Source organism: Bactrocera latifrons, unplaced genomic scaffold, assembly GCF_001853355.1.
Source record: "Bactrocera latifrons isolate USDA-ARS-PBARC rearing strain unplaced genomic scaffold, ASM185335v1 scaffold_236, whole genome shotgun sequence".
Lineage (NCBI taxonomy): Eukaryota > Metazoa > Arthropoda > Insecta > Diptera > Tephritidae > Bactrocera > Bactrocera latifrons.
Window position 1 is genome coordinate 345,072 of NW_017535919.1, and position 23,510 is coordinate 368,581.

General features: G+C 35.8%; 2 protein-coding genes across 2 annotated transcripts in view; both read left to right on the forward strand.

Annotated features, from left to right (window-relative positions):
* Window positions 1–23,510, forward strand: part of LOC108968984 (synaptotagmin-5) — an 89,791-nt gene that overhangs the window by 3,053 nt on the left and 63,228 nt on the right. The gene's annotated exons all lie outside the window — the stretch shown is intronic.
* On the forward strand, window positions 18,404–19,671 carry LOC108968985 (homeobox protein Hox-D4). Its single transcript, XM_018933407.1, has one exon. It carries the CDS (start codon window positions 18,482–18,484, stop codon window positions 19,619–19,621), a length of 1,140 nt encoding a protein of 379 aa, XP_018788952.1. The 5' UTR covers window positions 18,404–18,481; the 3' UTR covers window positions 19,622–19,671.

The window sequence follows — 23,510 nt, forward strand, 5'->3', positions numbered from 1 at the left end:
GTTGTTAACTCGGCTATAACCGCGTAAGCGGTGACTACGCCAATCAAGAAGAAGAAGAAAGTGTTATCCCTAAAGCAATTAAATGAAATTTAAAATTGTGTTATTAGGGAAGTTCGTGAAGTAGGTTGTGGTCCGGTTTTGCCCATTTTCGCACTGTGATAGCGGCATATAAGAGGAATGCTACGTACTGAGTACTACTACTATTACTACAAAAGTAGTGCGGTACCACGGCCCATCGTCTAATTTTTACGCGGGCTGCAATAAAGCCTTATCAAACTTTTAATAGTTTTCAACAGTACCGATATATGGGGGTGAGTGAGATCATCATCCGATTTCATCCATTTTCACAAGGTCGGTAGCAGTTCTTATATTATTTGAGCTGGATGAATTTGGTTATTCTAGGTTTAGTGATATCATTATTTAGCCCTTAGCCCAAACAAATCGAGGGTTGGAAAATACCGATTTCATTTCTTATTCTTATCAATTTGTTTATGTGACGTAAAGAGGGCTTGGGATTTTATATCATGGTTTAAATGGTTCGATTTTAACTTTTTGGACCTAAGAGGAAATACCTTGGGAGCACTATTTGACCCAGTGTAATAACAAAAACAAAATGATTTAAACAATTTTTTAGATGGAAAGTTAGCTTGGTTGTCACCCATTCACACCTATTTTCATTGTGTACACGCAATGCTGCCTCACACACCAAATATTTTGATTTTGATTGAAATTGGTCAAGTAGTTCCTAAGATATAGGATTTTTCCTAAAGATGGGCACTAACCCGCCTATGGTCCAATTTTTATAAAGCCTTTTTCTGATCATCTTGGTTGTGAAATTCAATGCTGGTGGAGCATTTATTCAATGAATTGCCTCACTTTCGGTGGTTTCAACATAACCGGTATATGGGGAATGGTCGTGTTTATTGTATGATTTTACCGACAGTATATTAAGAAGTACTAAAAGTAAGTATTTTCAGAAAGTTTGGTTAATTTAGATTTAGCGGTTTGAACGTTATGTTCATAAAACAAATCCACTTTTGAAGTATTTTAAGTCCACAGGTGTCCATCCTTACTGTGATCGCCTGCATTAAATTAGAGCTTTGTATCTTTATTTGGTGCTTAGTTATGGCAGTGCATAAAAAGACTCCCACTTAATCAAGATATTTAGTATGCACATATTAAAAAACACATAAAAACAAAAATGCCATCAATGATGGTTTTCCGTTCTATTTGTGATGTTTTAAATTTTCATCTCCACAAATATTTTCATTAATTTAAATTCTTAAAATTAAAACTCTCTGATTATATTTTCGTAACAGTTTTAATGGCACTGTACACAGTGGTTGCTATCTTTGCTAAATACGGGTATTTTGGCAAAATGTGTTATACGCTGTTTACAAATCTATTCGAAATTTTACTTGTTGCATATATAAGTTAATTTTGTTAGCCATTTATTAAACAGATATATGTACATATATTTTTTTTATGATATTTGATAACATACCATGTCCTATGTGGACTCGTATACATACGTAAATAGAGGACGTAGAGATGCACATTTTTCCATTAAATGTCACGGCATTGCCTTTGCTTTATTATTAAAGTAAAGCTATTCACACAAATTTTTTATATTATTTTAATACTGCAAGAAAAGTATTTTCTTTCATCAACAGACAAGTTTGACAATACTTTAAAGAAGGAAAAAATGATAAGTGCTGAACCAGCAAGTTACGAGTATCCTGGAGAAGTGAGTTGATTTTCATAATTGCCACTCCACTTTGCAGGGTTTTTTAGTAATTAATGTCCGATAAATAAAAAGGCGCTTTTCGAACATTTACAGGTACTCACAACGAAAGAAAAATAATTTGACAGAAATATTTTTGTAAATTGTGTTAAAAAATTCTTAGCGCTAAGTTCGAAAATTAAAAAAAGGCAACTTTATTGAAAAAGACTTTACATACAAAATCATATTTTATCTTATTATAACATTATATTTATTAACAATATTATAAATGTGAATGTAAGTTTATTTGTTACGTCTTCACTCCGAAACAACTTGTTCGATCATTATGAAATTTGTATACATATTCCTAATGGTATAAGAAAGGACAAAGAATCTCCTTCTTCTTAATTCGCGTAGACACCGCTTACGCGATTATAGCCGAGTTAACAGCAGCGCGCYAGTCGTTTCTTCTTTTCGCTACGTGGCGCTAATTGGATATTCCAAGTGAAGCCAGGTCCTTCTCCACTTGGTCCTTCCAACGGAGTGGAGTCTTCCTCTGCTTCCCCCGGCGGGTATAGCGTGTAATACTTTCAGAGCTGTAGTGTTTTCGTGCATTCGTCTTTTAATTCGCTGAACCATGTATGTTGTCTTCATATATCTCATACAGCTCAGCATTCCATCGAATGTGATAATCGCCGTGGCCAACTCGCAAAATACCATACATCTTTCACAGAACTTTTCTCACGAAAACTCGCAATATCGACTCATCAGTTGCTGTCATCGTCCAAACCTCTGCACTATACAGCAGGACGGGAATTATGAGTGACATTGTTAGTGGTGTTTACGCTGGTTCCAAGATAGACGAAATTATCTACGATTTCAAAGTTATGACAACACGTGAGAGGCAAGTCGCGAGTGTGACGAATGTTTGCTTGATGACAGAAGATCGTTCACTGCCAAACCCATTTGTGTTGCTTCCTTGTCCAGTCTGGAGAAAGCAGAACTAACGGCACGGGTGTTGAGGCCAATGATATCAATATCATCGGCATACGAAAGCAGCTGTACGCTCTTATAGAAGATGGTACCTTCTCTATTTAGTTCTGCAGCTCGAATTATTTTCTACAGAAGCAGGTTGAAGAAGTCGCGCGATAGGGAGTCGTCTTGTCTGAAACCTCGTTTGGTATCGAACGGCTGGGAGAGGTCCTTCCCGATTCTGACGGAGCTTTTGGTGTTGCTCAACGTCAGTTTACACAGCCGTATTAGTTTTGCAGGGATACCAAATTCAGACATCGCGGCATAAAGGCAGCTCCTTTTCGTGCTGTCGAAAGCAGCTTTGAAATCGATGAAGAGGTAGTGAGTGTCCATTCTCCTTTCACGGGTCTTTTCCAAGATTTGGCGCATGGTGAATATCTGGTCGGTTGTTGATTTTCCAGGTCTAAAGCCACACTGATAAAGTCCAATCAGTTTGTTGAGTTTGTTTTTGTTTGTTTTTGACCTTTGACATTTATTTAGTGAACTCATTGCAAGCAAAGTCGCGTATAAAACTTGTCCTTCTTGATAAATAAGAAGATCATCGACGTACATTCTTATAAAATATTGTGCCTCTCTATTTATTTATTTAAATTGAAGAAACTACCCAATAGGGAGTTCCTTGTGTGAAACCTCGCTTGAGGTCTCGAAGAGGTCCTTCCCGATCTTGACAAAGCGTTTTGCGTTGTTCAACGTCAATTTACACAACCGTATTAGCTTTACGGGTATACCAAGTTCAGATATAACGACATAGAGGCCTTTTCGTTCTGTCAAAGGTGGCTTTAAAATTGAATTCACGGATCTTAAATAGTAAATTTTTAAGATCTAAAGGCACATTGATAACGTTCAATCAGTTTGATGACGGTGTACTTCAATTCTTGACGCACTACGCTTGATAAGACCTTAAATGTGATATTAAGGAGGCTTTTCACACGGTTATTGGCTCAGATTGTATCGCCCCTGTTTATGGATTTGGCAGAGCGCAGTTAGGTTCAATTAATCGGGCATACTTTCAACCGTCGATATCTTGCAAAGAAGATAACGCATGCACCTTGCCAGTTCCTCGCCGCCGTATTTGAATAGCTTATAAAACTATAAACTATAAACTTTCTACAACTTTAAAAGTGCCAGGTTTTTGGGAGACTTCGTCTATTACTTTCCTGCCCTGCTGATTTCATTATTCATTTCATTTGCCATCGAGGACATTTCATCGTTTATACCGATCTTTCATCTTTTCGATACCTTTTCTGTGCTTTTATTGATCTTTTACTTCATAATAGGCCTCCGTCTTAGCGATTAGCTTGCATTGTTGCTGTTTTTTTTTTTCAAGAAAAGATTTTCCTGGAGTATGTATGACACAGAAAAAAGACGAGAGGAACTAGATGCGACCAATATGTTGGATACGAATTAAAAATTGCGCAATTGTGACAACTTCTCATTGATCTTGGATCAATATATTCTTGAATAATATTTATATGATAACTAACTTTGTAGATCTTTGCCTCCATGACAGCTTCTTTTAGATATCCACTGGATTCACAGCTCATAGCTCATACGACCGGAAATAACTTAGCAAAGCTCTTACGAACGGATGGTTCGCCTAGCGTGGTGCCCAGCCAATAATCATCAAAGTATTTTCTGGTATCAGCAACATTTAATGGTCTTCCAGTGGTCTTTCACAGAAGCGATACAAACTTTTCAGTCTACCAGCAAATTACATGTCCAGAGGTGTTTTTTTTCACATGCGAAATTCAACTGAAAGCACGTGAACGTTCTCTTCTTACTTACTAATGGACTTAAACACTTAAACACCAAATGTACAAATTCATGACTATAGCACATTTAAACATTTATTAAAAGTCGAATGCCAACCTCATCAATAACCACTCGCTGTCAGCGCACGAGTTTTATCGACTTAATGAATGTCAACATTTGTTCTCCTATTAAATGCGATAAATTAAGTACCTAGATATATGTATACACGCTATACATGTGAACAATGTTAAATAAGTTTGTATGTAGTACTTACAATTGTAACCATGAGTGCCCTCAACATAATAACGAAGATGAAAATTTGTCAACAAACCAAAACCAAAGGACCAATGGAAGGGATTCGATAATTGTTGGTGCTTTGAAGAATAACAAAAACTAAGGGAGAAAATTTGAAATATTGTGTAATTGTTCAAAAGTTGTTTTACTGTAGATTCATTGATTTCAATTCAAAAGACTCGACATATGTGTGCACTTATGAATTTATAGTTGGTGAGGTTACAATGTTTCCTTCAAAAGCAGCTGATACCGCTGGTGGCAGCGTAGCACCACGCGCCATTTATTGCGTAATAACACCGGACGCAGCAAATACGAATATGCTTGTATGTACATGTACATGTATTAAAAATGGCCTGTCTTACATGTAGACGCTACCAATAAAATGAGGACTGACACGGATTTTAGTACAAATCTTTAATATCGCCTTCAAAATAGACTCCTGGGTCAATACAAGCATTTCGATACACTTATTATAGCCTCAGCTAAGATGTGAGTTTGGTAGCGCCATTTGCTGGATTGTTGGACAGTTTCGACATCACATTCATCAATCCACATCTCGTCATTAGTGAATGTATGGATACCACGTTATCAAGTATCTCTTTTGCGACCTCTACTCTTCATTGTTTCTTGCAAACGATTCAAGTCTTTTGGTAAGAGTTTAGCGTTAAAGTACACGCTTCATATTCAAAACATTAACCAAAATGTTTTAAGACTATCCATAAGAGATACTAATATCCTCTGCTATTTCTCTGAAGACAGACTTTATACGGCTCACCGCTGGATTTGAATGCAATTGGTCTAGGCTTCGGTCTGATCCTGATAAGCTTAATAAAATGAATTGCGATCCTGTGGTTGACGTTTTCATATGAACTTATTAAATTTAGCTTTATGAGCTAAGCTCATTTAGGATGATTTTAATATAAGTTTTGTTGAATCGAAAAATATATAGTACTAAGACTATGTGAGTCTATGACTTTGAATATTTGTTAATAAGATGCCAAAATTGATTATAATCCATTCACGATTTCGTTGAACAATTAATGTTGAATTCGTTTGCAATTTTTTTTATTTAATATAAAGTTTTACCAACACCTGAAAGTATTTTCCCGCCTTGGGGCCATGCAAGTTGCTAGAGTAATAATATGTTCCCTTACACCCGAACGTAGCGGTTCCTGCCTTGTTATTTATTGTGGCGAACACGGATGCGAAAACAAAATAGAATCGGCGATAACTTTCCAGAACCAACCATAAAACGAAATTCGTTGTTGACAGAAAATTTCAAAAGGCGAAGTTTTTCGTTTTAATTTACTAAACTCTACTATATAAAGGCTGCCGGATTCTGCAGGTACTTTCTAGTCAGAGCATTGCCGTGTAAAGAGCAAAAAAGATATTATAAAAGAAATAAATTGTAAACTCGGATATTGAATAATACAAGCACAGCGTAAAGTTGTTGGATAAATGTTCTAAAACCATTAAAGAAGCACATATACTTAGTTGTAATATGCAAAATGTCTTGATGTGGATGAATGAATGACTGTAGAAGTACATTTATTCCACTCTAGTCGAAAATACTACCATTAGAAGCATTTGTTCTTTTTATTGGTGTGGGTGACTATAACAAAATTTGGCGTTAACAGCATTTGTTCTAGTTATAAGAAGCTGTGAATGTTAAACCGATTCAAAAACTATGGTAACTGTTCGGGTGATGTCATAGTGTCAAAAGAAATAAAAGCTTTTATTTGAATCTATGACTAAACATGTAGCTGAAGTTATTGGGAATAGGGCATGTTGCACCTAAGTGATTTGTTGATCTTAGACAGATAAAAACATCTGAAACTCATTTTAGTAAAAAGTAGAATTTAAAAAGTGTAAATATGTTTGAGCAGACCAAGTAATAGTAAATAAGAAAGACTGTATGTATATATTTACATATTCTTAATGTCTTTCCCGTTGTAATACTATTTCCTCCCTAATGCTTACGCCAACGAACTATATTGAAAACCACTTAAACGTCAATATGACTTTTTATTCTCCTTTATGTTCATACAAGTACATATACATATAATAATTAATTAAGAGGCAACAAGAGGTTTGAAGCACAACTGCAGAAGTCCTGTTATTATTATTCATAAAAAACAGTAACAAATGCATAAATAATAGGCAAATAACACACGCTGTAAAGATTTAAAATAACCAAGCGGGAAATAACTCAAACAAGGGAAGAAAAATATACACGTAGACGTTTGCATTTGTACGTGTGTGAAAAGCGACTTCAAAACCGAAAAGTATAAATTAAATTATTTTAATACGCAACAATGGCAGCTTATTGAGCATTGCATACAAACATACAAACAGATTATACATATGTGTATATAGTATCTGCTCTCATGTATTTACGCGCATACACACGCGCTTGTACAAATAAATCACTTTGACGCTAAAGCAGTAACAACAATGCAAACAAACTATACCAACAAACAGTAGGCACAACAATGGTAATCAGTCAAATGCAAATGTCATTGCCAATTAATGTCAATAAATGACTACTACAGCAACAAAGCAAACTCCACCAAACATAAGTAGAAACAACATACAAATAAGACAACAACAACGAAACGATGAACAGTAGCAAAGGCCATGCAGTGGCGACAAGGCAAGCCACAAGCAAATATGGAATCTCGACGAAGAACGAACGGGCCAAGAGGGCTACAAGCCCTTCCTTTTCCTTACATCCTTCCGCTGTTTCGTATTCATAGTGAACGAGTTGCTACTCTCCCCCTAGGGGTTGCTGCATTTGATCTCAGCCGCGAGCGCCGCTTTCGCTACAGTATCATTTGTTCATGTTTTATGGCCGATCAGTTCACAATTAAATTAAAATTGCGCGCTTCCCTGCACTTCAACCAGTTTGTCAGGCCATCGCACTAGGCCTCTGATTACCATTTCATAGCCTCACAATAGGAATGTATGTGATTTGTATCTGTTTGCCGTTGAGATACAATGTAATATTCATCACTACTTACTGTATATTTGTGGTTGTGCTCGGAGATATGTACATCCGAATTCAAGTTGCATATGCTGCCCTTCATCATTTAGTGGTGTTCAATACGTGCAAGGTACGTTCAAGTGATGCTGAACGGGGGTAGGAAATCTCAAAATGTGTAATCATATATACAATAGTGTGTCGATGAATATTCAGATCATACAATCGACGCCATTTTCTCTTTTTTTCTATGCTTTAACGGTTGCTGCAACTATTTTTGTTAGTACTATCAGCATAAGAAACCCTTGAAAATAGAAAATATAAACTTACAGCAACTAGTGGCAACTAGATTTCTAAAACTCTTAAAGGCTTGAAAGAAAATTTAATTTATTCATACCAATATCTTCGCGTGATAGAACTGTGAAAATTTAAGGGGGAGTAGGCTTACTTGGCTTAAATGGGTCTGGCAGTGAAAGAGGGCAAGACGAAATATCTCCTGTCATCAAACAAACAGTCGTCGCACTCGCGACTTGGCACTCACGTCACTGTTGACAGTCATAACTTTGAAGTTGGTGATAGTTTCGTATATGTGGGAACCATTGTAAACACCACCAACAATGTCAGTCTGGAAATCCAACGCAGAATAACTCTTGCCAAGTAAAGTCCTCTCTCGACAAAAACCAAACTCTATAAGTCACTTATAATTCCCGTCCTGCTATATGGTGCAGAGAATTGGGCGATGTCAACAACTGATGAGTCGCCGAATTAAAAGACAGCGGCTACGTTGGCTAGGTCATTTGGTCCGAATGGACGAAAACACTACAGCTCTGAAAGTATTCGACGCTATACCCGCCGGGGGAAGCAGAGGAAGACTCCACTCCGTTGAAAGAACCAGGTGGCGAAGGACCTGGCTTCACTTGGAATATCCATTTGGCGCCACGTAGCGAAAAGAAGAAACGACTGGCGCGTTGTTGTTAACTATAATCGCGTAAGCATTTTCTATGTCAGTAAATAAGTGATCACAGGGCTAAAAACGCTGTTATATTTAACATAACATACATAAGGTTTAGTCTTAAATATTTACAATCAATTAAAAGAATCGCGTATTCCAGTATTTCATAAATTGATATTTTCTATTGCCTAGCGTAATTCCTTTCGATTCTCTATAGAGCAGGTTTAATATTTTGTGAATATAAGTTCAATGAGGTTCTAATGTATACAAATATTGTTGAACATTTTGCAATAAAGATTTTAATTTAGATTAATAAATTTTTTATTTTATTGTAAAAATGATATTTTATAGATCCCACAGAACAAGAATAGGACCATTTGTAAGTGCTTTTAAAAAAATGTCAAAAAATCACTTTGAGTCAAGAGCATTGAAAGGGTTGTAAGTCTGGATCATTATCGACCTATATAAACCATGACTGGTGTGGTCGAAATAAGCAATGTAAGTAGTATCGGTATAATATACATGCAATTGTAAATAATCAATGCCATAGTTAGATGTGTCGTATATAATGAAAGCAATAAAGATGGTTCTGTGAACTATATAACTTGGCAAACTGATTGTGCTGTTCGAATCATTTATTATAGTAGCCTACCACAATGCTCTAAAAAAATATTTTTGTTTACCCAACAAAAGTGTTGAAACCTCAAACTGACCACAACAACATCAAAACCGAAATATAAACAAATGGATCCCATATAATTAATGCGGTCAGTTTCTTCCACAATGACCGCTATAAAACTGTGTCGTTGGCTTTAGACTCACGTTTACTGTCAAAAAACAAATTTCACAGTCGGCTACCTGTACACCTGGACTAAGTGATCACGTGTGACTGCCGTATTGTTGCGACCTTCTTTCGATTGAATGAATGTTCTTGAATGAAAACTAAGAAATCCCTTCAGAAAAACTGCGTGTCATTGAACGTAAAAAAATCAAGAAATTACTTTTACCTTTTTAATTATTTCAGTATTTAATTGTTTGCCTTATTTTTTGGAGCTGTCGGTGTTATGCCTTTGATCATTTGATGAACAATATCTTGAAGTTTTTAGTGAGCTAAGTTTATTTGCTTTACGTGATAATATTAGTATTGATACTTTCAAATAGAAAATGGAATAGTTGTACTTTTACTCTTTTTTAAGTTTACCGTTTAGAAAGTCATAATATTATAATATTAGTATTGATACTTTCAAATAGAAAATGGAATAGTTGCACTTTTACTCTTTTTTAAGTTTACCGTTTAGAAAGTCATAAACATATTATTAACTGAAGTGTACTTGTTGTTACTTTATCATTTTGTTGAATTCGTAGTAAAAAACTTTCAATCGGAGATTTTTACTACGGTTCTTCTCAAACAAAAACACAAAAATCGCTTTAAAGTTAAAATAGAACGGCTATCCTAGGAGAAAAAAAAATTAGTAAAACAAGTAAGCAATGGCTAAGTCCACTTAATTTTATTAAATATCTCAAATATTGACCAACCTAAACGGTTTAAACTCGGCTGAATAGAAATCCCTATATAGAGTATATTTGTTAGAATAACGAACATAATTATGTATAATACAATATAATTTCGCATACATATATTAGGCATTAAATAAAAGTATCGGGAATTCTTCATTTAGATCTGCCGCTTATATGGAAGACCGATACATTTTTTTCTAGCTTGGCGCAACTGCCCTTAATAATATCCACCTGCGGGTAGGGGGGACCCCTCCAGGTTGGGGGGGAAACCCGTGGTAAGGCATGCCTGTCGTAAGAGGCGACTAAAATCCCGCATGCACTGTGTCTGTCATTCTGGGCTTGCCTTGAATTTCAGCATAGTCCATGTCAGATATAGTGCTACAGTATTCATCGTAAAACATGGTTACTGTACTCTGTATTTTTTATTCCTGGTATTCGACCGTGTTTTCGTTAACGATTTCGTTTACGAAGGGTTTTACGAGACACATGTCAACATACAGTTGAGTTATTAAGGGTTCCAAGAAATTCTTGGGGGCTCAACTGGCAATAGCGCGAGCTACAGGTCACACCAAAGACTAAAACATGGTACCACGGGGAGCAGTCAGCCCTTGGAGGAAACTCCAATCTGCTCATTGGGTTTTTGACCCCTTGAGGAGATTCGTGGTGGCTGTGGTTTAAACCTAAATGTAGGAAGGGCATTAGTCCGATGTACACTTATGCTTTGGGGCGCTGATCAACTCATTGTTTTGATCTATGTGCTTCTATAAATAGAAAGCACCGTGGGGTTAAGCCTTCGCATTCAGGAACTCACGTAAAACCACAACGGACTCTGCCCTTAATTATAATGCCAAAAATTAGCGCGATCTGTCAACCAGTGTGTTTACAGCAGCTTTTTATGTCAGTCGACCTGTATCCATATAAGCGGGAGATCAGAGGAGAAATGAAGAATTCCCGATACTTTCTTGAGAGGGTGCATACTTTCAGTTAATTTTGCTAAGATATTTTTCATGTTGATATATACGCTATAAAGCCAACCGGAAGTTTGAAAATTTTATATTAGGTGTGGTATATGGGAGATAGTATTAGTACTGACCCGAATTTTTCTATTTTTTGGTAATACTTGTATCAAATATTATTAATAAAAGGGTGATCCATGAGTTTCATCGAGATACCTCACATACCTTTACCATCAAAGTAAAAAAATCATAAAATTAGTTATATGCGGGCTAGGGCAATTTTTCTCCCGGTTTTAGGCACAAAGTAGTATTGTTTTCACAATATATAAATTTCGAAAAAAAATCTGTCTAATACTGTTCCAAAGTTGGGTTATATGAGTTATATGAGAAGTAGGTGTGATTGTCTTCCGATTTTAGCACTGTAACATAAAAATATCGGGATATGGTTACCTACCGAATTTGGTTGATATTGGTCAAGTATGCCTGGAGAAATGTAATTTCATCCAAAGATGGGAGATGTCGCGTCCATTGTTCAATGTTTATACTGGCTGCTATAAAGCACTATTACATCTTCTCGGATATAAAACTGAATGTCTCTAATATCTTTTATAATAAGCGTTAAATGTTTTCTCAGTGTCGTAAACTGTGTCTGTAAGATTTGTTCTGAGCAAATTTGGGTGATATAGCCTGAATAGCTTGGAAGAGGTAAACATTTGACCTATTAGAGGGTGGGTTCACGCCCGCTTTTTAAAGACTTTCCCGCCACAGATGCCCCTGATCCTGGCCATTAATGTATATATAACTCTATATCGATCTCGATTAGATTTAGATGTTATAAACAACCGTTAGATGAACAAAACTTTATGAGTCTAAATTGTGACCTTTTTGCCACAGAAAGGCGTCTCGTCGATCTCGATCGGATGTTCGTGGGTATGACTTACTTGCCGAAAATACTTCGCGGTTTTAGGGTTCGACATATGTTTTATCGTAAGAGCTACTTTAGTACTGTTACTTTTTAATTATTTCCTTTATCCACAACAACAAGCAACATCATCTTTTCAACAAATCGAATAATATTGATTCCGGGACTATCAAAGAGGGAAATAATGGCATGGAAATAATCGCATATTTAACACGTTGAGGACGGCACTGCTTTTAATATGCAGTTTCATCTTAGTGTGTGACCCACCGGTGGGTCGCGCCTGTATTCTAAGGCAATTGAAGCGAAGTGTTTTCTCTCTTCATTACTTTCAAAATGGGAAGATTTCACTTTGTTCTTTATCTATATCATTCACTTTATTGAAAGAATTTTTTTAATCCCAGGGGTTTTATACGATCTCCAATTAGTAATAAAGTAACAGCCAAAACGATTGTTTTAGCATTTTTACTTCACTAGAAATAAATTTATTTGGCATGCATTATTTACTTAATTTGAATTTTTAGATTTTTTTTTTTAATTTTAATTTTAGTCGGTTAGTCGGAGGAAATAATTCATAGCGAATTTAGCAAATATTATTAAGTGTGTATTAAAAGACAGAATAATGTTTAAAAAGTACTCCCAAAAATTATGGTGCTGCGAATTAGCCAACAACTACACTTCATAGAACAAAAACATTTACAATTACTTATACCATACATTGGTACTGTTAACTAATACTTCAGGCCCTTACACCATACATAATCGATTTTTCCTTTTAATACTAACACCATAACTCCACAGGGACCAATTTTATTCATTTAACGATTTTGTTTGACATAAAACACTCCACTGTGCACATAACCGAATCGATACAGACGAACTGATGCACTCTCTCATCCTATTATTTGACCAATGCCCGACTGATTCATGTTTACTGATCGATTTGTCCAAATAGTGCATATGTGTGTGTGTTCGCATTCTTCGGAGGTTTTCGTAACTTTTGCCTAATTTTTTATTGCTTTTGTGTGCGTAATTTGACAAAATCGAAGTCATAGTCACCACGCTATAACGTAGCTTTTGTTTCTGAACCTCACACTTTCATTCATTCATCGATCACTGAGCACTTCAGCCGATACTAAACTCCTTTGTTATCCTTGTGTAGGAAGGATATTGTTGTATGAATGAGCATTCATTGGGTATGTCGTCGGTTTGTCTGGCGTCGTTCTGATGATATTCTCCGAAAATCCGAAAATCTTACATAAAATCCAGCAGCATTTAAGGATTATGAATTGTCCTATTTATTGGATTGTTCCCTTTTTTTCTGAAGACTTGCCATTGTTGTGTGTTTTTGTAAATGATTGTCCGATTCCCTGACTGATCGGTCGGTTGAACGTACGAATGAATGAATGAACGCTAATAGGAATGTGCGATCGTGTGCGTCTTTGCAGTGTAAACTGTGTATATTGGGCAGCAACGAACGCAGCGGTGGTCCATTGTATTTCGATAATATTTTATCACATGTTAAGTGGCTATAAAATGTCAAAAAGTCACCACCGAACCCAGCAGCTCTGCAAACTGTCCGCCATGTAGCATGGATCCATTCCAATGTTTGTATCGGCCCGTCAATTTGGTGTTAATTGTGCAATTGGACAACATTACGATATTAGAATTTTCTTTGGAGGTGGTTTCTTCGAGTGTCCGGCATATCTACTACCAATGCAACCACCGCCCGTGCGTTGACCATTTTGTGCGCCCATTTGTTTTCGGTTTCTCTCTAATTGCCATTGAAATTGGTGTCCCGTTCCGTTCTGCTGAATAAAATAGTAGAAAATCCGCATTTTGTAGAAATTTTCGCAAGTTTTTTTAATTCATTGAAGCAGTTCATTTGATTGTTCGAAATATTGCGCCTTTTTCATTCTTGTTTCGAAATTTTCACCTTGCAGCTGCATTTTGGCAACGTTCACTTTTTTGTTGCGAAATAATTCTGTTTCTGTACATTTGATCAGCATCTGTTGGGGCGTCTGCTAGTCTCGTGCGTTCTTCTGGCTTTCACTTGGCTGTTGTTCATTTGTGTGTTTCCTTTATTATCTGCCAACGTCCACTTGAGCTAATTCATAAGATTCCTTTTGGTTTCTTTTTTTTGCTGCTAAGTAGTTTGTTGTTTTGCGCGTTTCGGCCACTTCCGTTAAGGTGCCTATTGCTCTTTTCTGCTTAATTGATTTTCTTTGTACTCTTCACAAATAATTAAACACATTCGGCTGTAGTACGTGTAACTGATCTTCACAAAAGAACGAATATTTTTTCGTCCATGAACACGTGTACATATTTCTTAAGATTTTCATGTTTTTCAGAGAAGGAAACTTAATTTGCATACACAGTTTGCATAAATAATGCCAGTAATCGCGTATTTAACTCAATATTCAAAAATTGCAATGCAAAAATATTCATATTTTTTCTATATCTTCAAGATCGGAAATCCAGGATTAAGAGTATTTGTATAGTAGGAAAAATAAAACATCTATCAATGGTTAAAGTAATAAATATTCCGCATTTTCGATGCCTATAAAATAATGTAAAAAAAAAATTGGTGTGAGAAATAATTGATTCAGCAACTATCAAACTTTTATAAGCCCACCAATCAACAATTTTTGAAAATAGATGTTTACTTTCCCAGATGACTATTTTAAATTGCTGTTGCAAAACTATAAAAATGTAAGAAAGAGTAGGGTAAAGAAAAGTAGGCGTCTAGCCACCCCCTAATTGTTATATATATCGGATGTTTTTTTAGATGTGTGATTTTCAATAAGGCAATACTAATTTCGATGTCGATTTTTTTAAGAACTGTTATTTTATTTGGTTCGTCATTTCTTTATTAACAGACTTTCTGGGGAACAACTTTTCCCAGTCGACTAATCACCTAGCACATACAGTAATTCAAGCAAACATGTTAGGTTTGCACCACGTTTACTCTAGTCGATAATGCGCAATCTCAGAGACGCTGTACAGTACGCACCTAAGGCGCTATTGCTCCTTTGAAGTAAAGAATCGATGAAAACTCGAATGAGTCCATCGTTCAAAACTTGAAAGCGAAACACCATCAAGTGTGTAGCAAAACGAGATGGCCGCCAATGCGAATTTCCACAAGAAAATTTAGTTCGGAGATGATGCTCACTTTTGGTTGAATGGGAACGTTAATAAACAAAGTTATCGCATTTGGAGTGACGCCACAAGGCGTTGTTGAGACGTCATTGTATCCTGCCACTCTTTGATATGCTCTATGAGCAGAGGAATGTTTCATCACCTGGTAAAATATTATAATTGAGGTACTCGCAACGTGTCATAAAGCATCGTAAAATCATAAAATCATAAATTTTTATACTAACTTAAAACATTTGTTGTTGGATCGCATACTAAAATAAGTTTACGCAAATACAACTCTGAACTCTATGTTTTCGGATCGTTATAACTTATAACTTTATGAGAGTATGTGAAACCCCTACTTGATATTCCTTGTAGTTAGAAAGAAAGTGAGGAAAGCAAAAGGAAATTCGTGGAAATATTATTGTAATGATATTGAAAGGACCCGATTTAAGAAATTATGGCACACTCGGTGTTTAACATTGGAAATCTTCAGAAGCCAGACCGCAGCTGGACGATATCTAATGTAGAGTTTTTAGGTCTGCTAATGGATGCTTACTTCTCAGGCAGTTCTGAAAACCATATAGGTATAACCATGCTTAAAGGGGCATTGATTTTTTGATGAATTAGACAGATAGAGCACCACCCTCCCCACTTAGACTCCGAGAGGAAATTTATATGCCTCAGGCTACTTGCAGATATCTAATCGATAATTATGTTACAAAGTTAGCTGAGTCTCAGTCAGCAAACAGTTAAACGTGACATGTAAATAGACTTAGAACGCCATGTAACAACTATTGAAGAAAATGTCAGGAGATAGAAGGGGAGCAGCCCATTAAACAGCTTATATGTGACTGTAAAGATCTCTATAGGTTTCTAGACGGCGTCTCGGATATGGGACAGATAAAACTTTTCGTACTGATGAACTTTAGTTCCGGTTGTATCAAAATGCGCCTCCTAAATTCTTAATTTCGTCGTTAGGCAGCCTACCTACCTATCTGAAAATATAGGACTAGTTACAATTTAGCGTATTGTGATCAAATTGAAAGGTGAATTCTTAATTTAAATTTCGCGTGTTTTTCGAATTTTTTTCTTTGAGTTGGTAGTACTGTTAGTGATATCTATCCCAATTTCGTTAGTATCGTCATTTAGTGAGGCTCTAATAGTGAATTCTTCAATTTTTAATATGCCTGAATTTATTGAACAAAAATGTGTGATAATGTACCATCTCATACTGCACGGACGCAACCACCGCATTCCCCTGATTTACCTTCGTCTAATTTCTGGCTATTTAGCAAATTCACATGACCACTCCGAGGACACCGTTTTGACTCAATTGAAGATATAAAAGCAGAATCGAAGAAGGCTCTGATGACCATCACAAGTGGAGGATTTTTCCAAGTGCTATGATGACTGAAAACTATGTTGGTATAAGTGTATTGCAGCCGGCGGGGATTTCGTTGAAAGAGATGAAATGGACAAAATTAATCTTTCAATTTGATCAGATTTTTTTTGACAACGAAATTATCGTAAGTTCAATATAAATGTATGTCTTTACAAACAGCATAATGAAATATTAAAAGCAAAACAAAATATTTACATAAAATATGTAATGTTATCAGTTGAAGAAAAATCGTTTCCAACGTGGAAGGATATAAAGAATTTAGATGCTCAATAATATGAAGAATTTAAGTCGACGAAAAGTTTCAACTGCATATCAAAGATAAAGAAGAGGACACATCTCATATCATTAAATATCAGATGGATTTGAAGAACGTTTTAGATATTCCTTCCTTACTCTCGAAAATATAAGTACTATAATTCTAGCATGTGTGAATATATGTATGTATGTATGTATGAATACCAGAAATATATACTAGTATTTTAGGGTTGCGTTTTGCTTTTGGGTCATACCATGACGCTCGTAGATGAAGTACATAATACATTTGAACCATTTATGTGCAATCGAACCATGTGCGCTCCAAATGAATGGCCCACAATTATAAGCAATGGAACGCATCAATCCTACTTCTCCCATAATGAATGTTCAAAGCAAGTGCTTGATTCTTAATGTATGAATGTTTCATTTTTTACATGATCTAATAAATATCTTATTGAGCTTAAAAGAATTGATTAAAGAATTACCTGCCGAGGCAACTCTCACCCCTACTTTGGCTACTACATTTTTGAAAGAAAATAATACACACTAAAAATTTAGATACTCGATTCTTAATTATCTCTAAAAACTTACTAGATGTAAATATTAATTTTACAGTAGTTATTGTTTATATTTTAATGTAAAGTTACTTATTCATAAGGGTCTTGAAACGGGAATAAAATTGTGCGAAGTACAAATATACTGTATTTTCAAAAAGCTCTATATTGATTATGTTTATTATAGTAATTTTTATCGACATCTTAATAAAAAAGTATCACTGGTAATATGAATGAAACCAACAGCAATACTCTATTATTTTGAGCTTGAAATTGTTATGAGTTGCTTTAGAAAATGTTCAAATTCATTCTTCATAAGCTGTAAGAAATTGTCTAAATCTAATTCAAACATTTACATCTGCTTAGCGTAAGCCAGATTCAATTAAAGGACATAGACACATATGTACAAGTATGTATGCTTATATGAAGCACAAACAGCACGTACCTGCCATCTGTTGAAAACAGAAACGCTTGCCATGGAACACCCTAAAATATTACAAAACAATCTATTTAGCAGCAAAGAAAGGGCGGAGCATAAACGGCAACAATTGACAACTATTAACAAGTTCGGCTTGCAAACATATGTACAACAACAAATTTGGAAGAATGAAAAACAAATTTGTAATTTGTCAATTGGTAGTGGGTTTTAGAGTCTCTAAATGGTCGCTTAATGGTTAACAACAACAAGCAACCACGACCAGTGTAATGAGAGAGGCAAACGATAACTACCCTCAAATAATAATTTGTTGTGGTAGGAATGCAGACAGTTTTGTTGTTTCAACATGGCCGCATAGTCAGTCATAGTCTTCACTAGCATACCAAGGGTAGTTTCTCTTCGGTCCAATCCACCCTTATTTGAACAGCTTGGCATATAAAGCAGGATCACTCATCAGGCAAACGCACAGTTACAATCTGAGAGTGATCGTGTACGGTTATTACAACTAATTCCAGTTCTTCGATTCTTTTATTCTCGTGTACTAAGGAAGACACATTTGTAGTCACAATGTCGCGTTCTTTTCTAATGGATTCTCTGCTGAGCGATGTACCGCTAACGAAAAAAGATACTTTAGGTTCTCCGACTGCCTCACCGTATGTATCTGGGGAATCAAAATCACCAACTATGGGTGCGGCAGCAGCTGCGGCGGCTGCAGCAGCAGCGGCCATATTACCTGGTATTCCTATGTTCCCATATCCTGCTAGTTACGTGGGCAGCTACCTATTTTCCTTGGGTATACAACAACAACAACAACATCAAAGGAAACAACAAGAAGTGGCAGCAGCAGTTGCAGCGGCAACCTCCTCGCAATCCAACTCCCATGCTTCCACAACGCATTCGCCACTCTTACATACGTACACCGCATCGCTTCTATCGCAGAAAAGAAAATCTCTGGGCTTTGACCATTACTCAAGTAACACCCGATTGCCTTACAATAACCATATATTGCCCAACAGTGATACCTTCTGCACATCTCCTTCATCATCTTCAACGGGATCAACAACTGAATATGGAAGTTATGGTGATGAAACTACGTCGGCAAAACGTTGCAAGCAAGACTCCGCTTCGTGTTCGCCCGTCAGTTCTCCTAACAAAGCCTGCATTACTCAACCAATACAAATCGTTAACGCTCGTTCGAGTAATCAGTGTTCGGTGTCTACGACTTCCAAGATATCATACTCAAGCTCCAACACCTCCGTCACATCGTGTGGACATAGTATGCCACTGGATATCACACCAGTGATTACCGATTACGCGGACTCTAGTAAACGCATACGAACCGCCTTCACTAGCACTCAGCTGCTCGAGCTCGAGCGTGAATTCTCCCTGAATGCATATTTGTCAAGGTTGCGACGCATTGAAATCGCCAATCGTTTGCGGCTGTCTGAGAAACAAGTAAAGATTTGGTTCCAAAATCGTCGAGTAAAGCAAAAGAAAGGATCGGAAAGTCCCACATTCAACTTTTCCGCCGGCAGCATGAGCCCCACCTCGTCATCATGTGACAAGCAGTCACAAAGTCCTGCCACGTCACCAATCCGCTCAAGCCAAAAATGCTGTTGTGCGAAGAATTTGAAAATAGAACCAAGACAGGACCACGACTCTCCCACTTATTGTGGCAACCAATCCTGTGGACTAGTAGAAATTTAAGTACAATATTTTATAGATTAAGCGTAAAGTCCCGGTGTAGATTGTAAATATTCTGTTGATAGTTATAGCAATGTTAAGAAATTTGTAAATGTAATCATATGTTTAAAGAAAATTTTAAAATATCAAAACAAGAAATTTTAAAATCAAAATTATTTTCTTTGCTTTTAAGCGGACATGATAAATGAATATACACTTTTTCTTGAACAAGGAGATCGATCCTCATTACATATCAGAGTTCTGTGAGAGATTTACCATTTACTTTTACAATTCTCTCAATATTATAGATGCTCGTCCCTGTTGGATTTTGTCAGCAGCAGATTGTTCTTTGAAAGTTAAGCTTCTTTGATATTTGAAATACCAACGATGTTACTAGTCTATTTCATTCTGTGGTCACGCTACTTGTTAAGCCATTGCCTTGCTTCAACATTAACGATTTCCATTGTAACAAAACCGAGAAGCGGTGTTAGTTTGAAATCAACAAATTTTTGCAACGTGGAACTGGGTTGCATATCATTTTGATTATGTTACTAAATATTTAAAATTTTCACCAAAAACTATTTCAAATTCAAATTGAATTTCGTTAAAGCATCAGTATACGAAGAATCACTAAAATATTTTAATTACATATTCATAGTCGGAAACGTTTGTAATTTCTATGCTTGTCAGCTTATGTCAGAATTCACCACACTGAGCTATTACTCATTAATACTGTTATCCATTCATTTCCCATAGGACGTTCATACAAATGTACATACATTTACGTATATGTGTGTATGTGTGCTATTGAGATGTGTGAAAATGTAATCTGACAAATTTTCGTAGTCTTCACAATTCTTTCGGTTTCCATTCAAACCTCTGTAAGCGTAGATTATAGTAATTTGCTCATTTTTCGCTTAGACCGGATTATGAATCTGTTTTTCTGCGCTGAGTAGGAAATTGAACAACATTTATCTACGATCCCCGACGCGACGTATGAAGGCTAATACACATGTCTTCCGATTTCAGTTAGGATGCTCGAAATGGAAATTTTATTTGTGGCAGTAGAACTACTTTACGAGTTAATCCTTTCTATTACAATGGTCTGGATACGATCATGTTAAAAACTACTAAAAATTTCCCTGCTTTTTTGATGATATTCAAATATGCCAATCCTATTATTTAGTCGGCTAGGATAAATTGGAAATGTGGTTAAGGCGATTGATGTTTTAGTTATGTTAGCTTCCGGTTTCCTTGTTTCTTTCACAATAAGTTTAATTTTCAAAGATCATCGCAATTATTTTAGTCACTTACTGTTCTTCACTTTTTCGAATTCTACTACGAAATTTCAATGATCAAAAACGCATATTACTTTGTACCGACAATACATAAAGGAAAACGTGTTTAACCTAAAGATCTTATAAGTAAAGAAGCATACGTAGCGAATAAATACTGTATTACGAATGAGCATTCATTAAGTACTCAAAATTGTTCTTATACACGTTATATTAAAAACAATTCTACTTTTTTAGAAAAATTGGAATAGACGCCGCTTATGCGATTATAGCCGAGTTAACAACAGCGCGCCAGTCGTTTCTTCTTTTCGCTACGTGGCGCTAATTGGATATTACAAGCGTAGCTAGGTCCTTCTCCACCTGGTCCTTCCAACGGATTGGAGGTCTGCCTCTTCCCCTGCTTCCCCCGGCCGGTACTGCGTCGAATACTTTCAGAGCTGCAGTATTTTCGTCCATTCGGAAAAGATGTCCTAGCCAACGTAGCTGCTGTCTTTAATTCGCTGAACTATGGCAATGTCCTCATATATATCATACTACTAATCGTTCCATGCAATATTCGCCAAAGGCCAACGCCACTTCTTTACTAGAAGTATTACGCGCTTTATTTACATATAACGGAAACGTCATTGTTGTTTCAGCAGTCATCTGGGATCCGAGGTTTATTAAAAACGAAGTGCAGTACATTTTTAACAAATGCCATGCATTTTCATAGATAAATGTTTTTTATATAAAACCGTGCTGAATATAAAATATATATTAGAATAGAATTACTTTATTCAATTTCCAATGATACATTTTTGCTTTTCTTCAAACATACCAATATTTATGTCTACGAGTTTTATTGATTCTTACGTAAAGTAATAAACTTTTAACTTTTCTGATCAGTTAAGTTCGCTGTATTAAAATATTTGGCTTTGTTGATAACGTCTTCTTGACTATATTGATGTGATTTAGGATTGGTCAGATTTGTGCAACATATTCTTTATACACCTTTTACGAAGCCGAACTTTTTAAGCAAGTCTCTAACTTTGACGTAATACTCTTTCCATTGGCTTAAATGTGAAAAAAGTTCTTTCAAAGTTTCTTCTTCTGCTAGCTTCAGGAGGCATTAATATTAAAAGTTTAAATCTACAGATTTAGTTAGTTTTCAGAAAGATGTTTTAATATTTTCCTGAACGTATAATTATTTACATTACTAAACATTCTTGACAGAATCTGATCAGCAGCAAGACGGTTCACTTAAATAATGAATCCACAGTCCTGTTCTAGACAATAGTAGGAGTGCTAAAAAAATACGGGGAAATTTAAAATTGAAATTTAACGAATTTGGTGAGTACAATTATGAAATAATTATTTACATATTTCAATATAATAGGGCGGTAAATAAACTAATATTCTGTGCTTAGTACTATATTTTGTTTTGCGGTAAATTTCTTATAAAACTTTGATTTTGCAATTTGAATGTTTTTCTTTTCCATTGAGTTGTAAAATTCATAAGAAAAACTTTACTTTAAAATAATCAAACTTCAACCATTTATATCTTGTAAATGATTAAGTGTGCGGAAAAACTTAAATGTTGAGATCGAGTTATAAATTTTTCTATAAAAAAGAATAGAAAATAATGAGCTAATATTTGGAGAAATTTTCTTAGAGGTATTTGAAAACCTGACTCTAAAAGTCAGAGCGGAACACATATTCAGTTTTGACCCACACTACTATGTATTTTAATATAAAATCTATTTTTTATGAAATATTAAAATTCATATTTTCAAAAACTAGGTTCATATCGGTTGATGGTATCGTAAAGTCAAATGGAAAAGTTGAATTTATTGGTTGCTTTTAGCTCAGAGGGATTCTGGCAAATATCTATACCTCCCCCACAGAACACTTATAACCTAAAAAAAAAAAATAATAAAATCAGAAAACTAAAAAGAACCCACACATTAGAACCCCAGGTAACACTTCAATTTCAAGTATCCAATTCAAGTACCCACTTCTGTGAAGACGGCAATCGGAAAACATGTGTCAAATACATAATGATAAGATCGATGAATCGGTGAATAGGTGAACACGAGTGTGTATCCAGCAACGCTTCATTTTGTAAAGAACTGCAGGAGTTTTATGGTCAGAGATATGGTACCAAAAATGCGTCACAACCAGAACGACTCATGACAGACCATTTTACCTGTGAAAATTCCTTTTAAACCGCCGACGGTGTTTTTCATTGCAAACAACAACAAACTGTTATGAATCCAGTAACAGAACGGTGAATGAATAAGAAGAAACCGAGCAAAGACGCAGACGACGCTGACTTGGGATGACAATTGAAATGGCGGGGCGTAGAATGATTACAATTGGCAGCAATTTTTGTCCAGTTGGCAATAGAAATCTGCTTGCACCTACAAAAGTATCTAATGCATTGTCAACTGAAAGCAACGCAAACAAAAGGTCAATTTTCGAATTTTCAAATCACAATTTACAATTCTTTATTTTGTTTTCAAATTACAAACTCCAAAATCACTGGATTGTTATTTTACTCGATTTCAATTGATCCTTTGTAATTTGTAAAGAATATGGGCATTATTCTCAGTCAAGTGTATGCTCTTGAAGTATTCGTG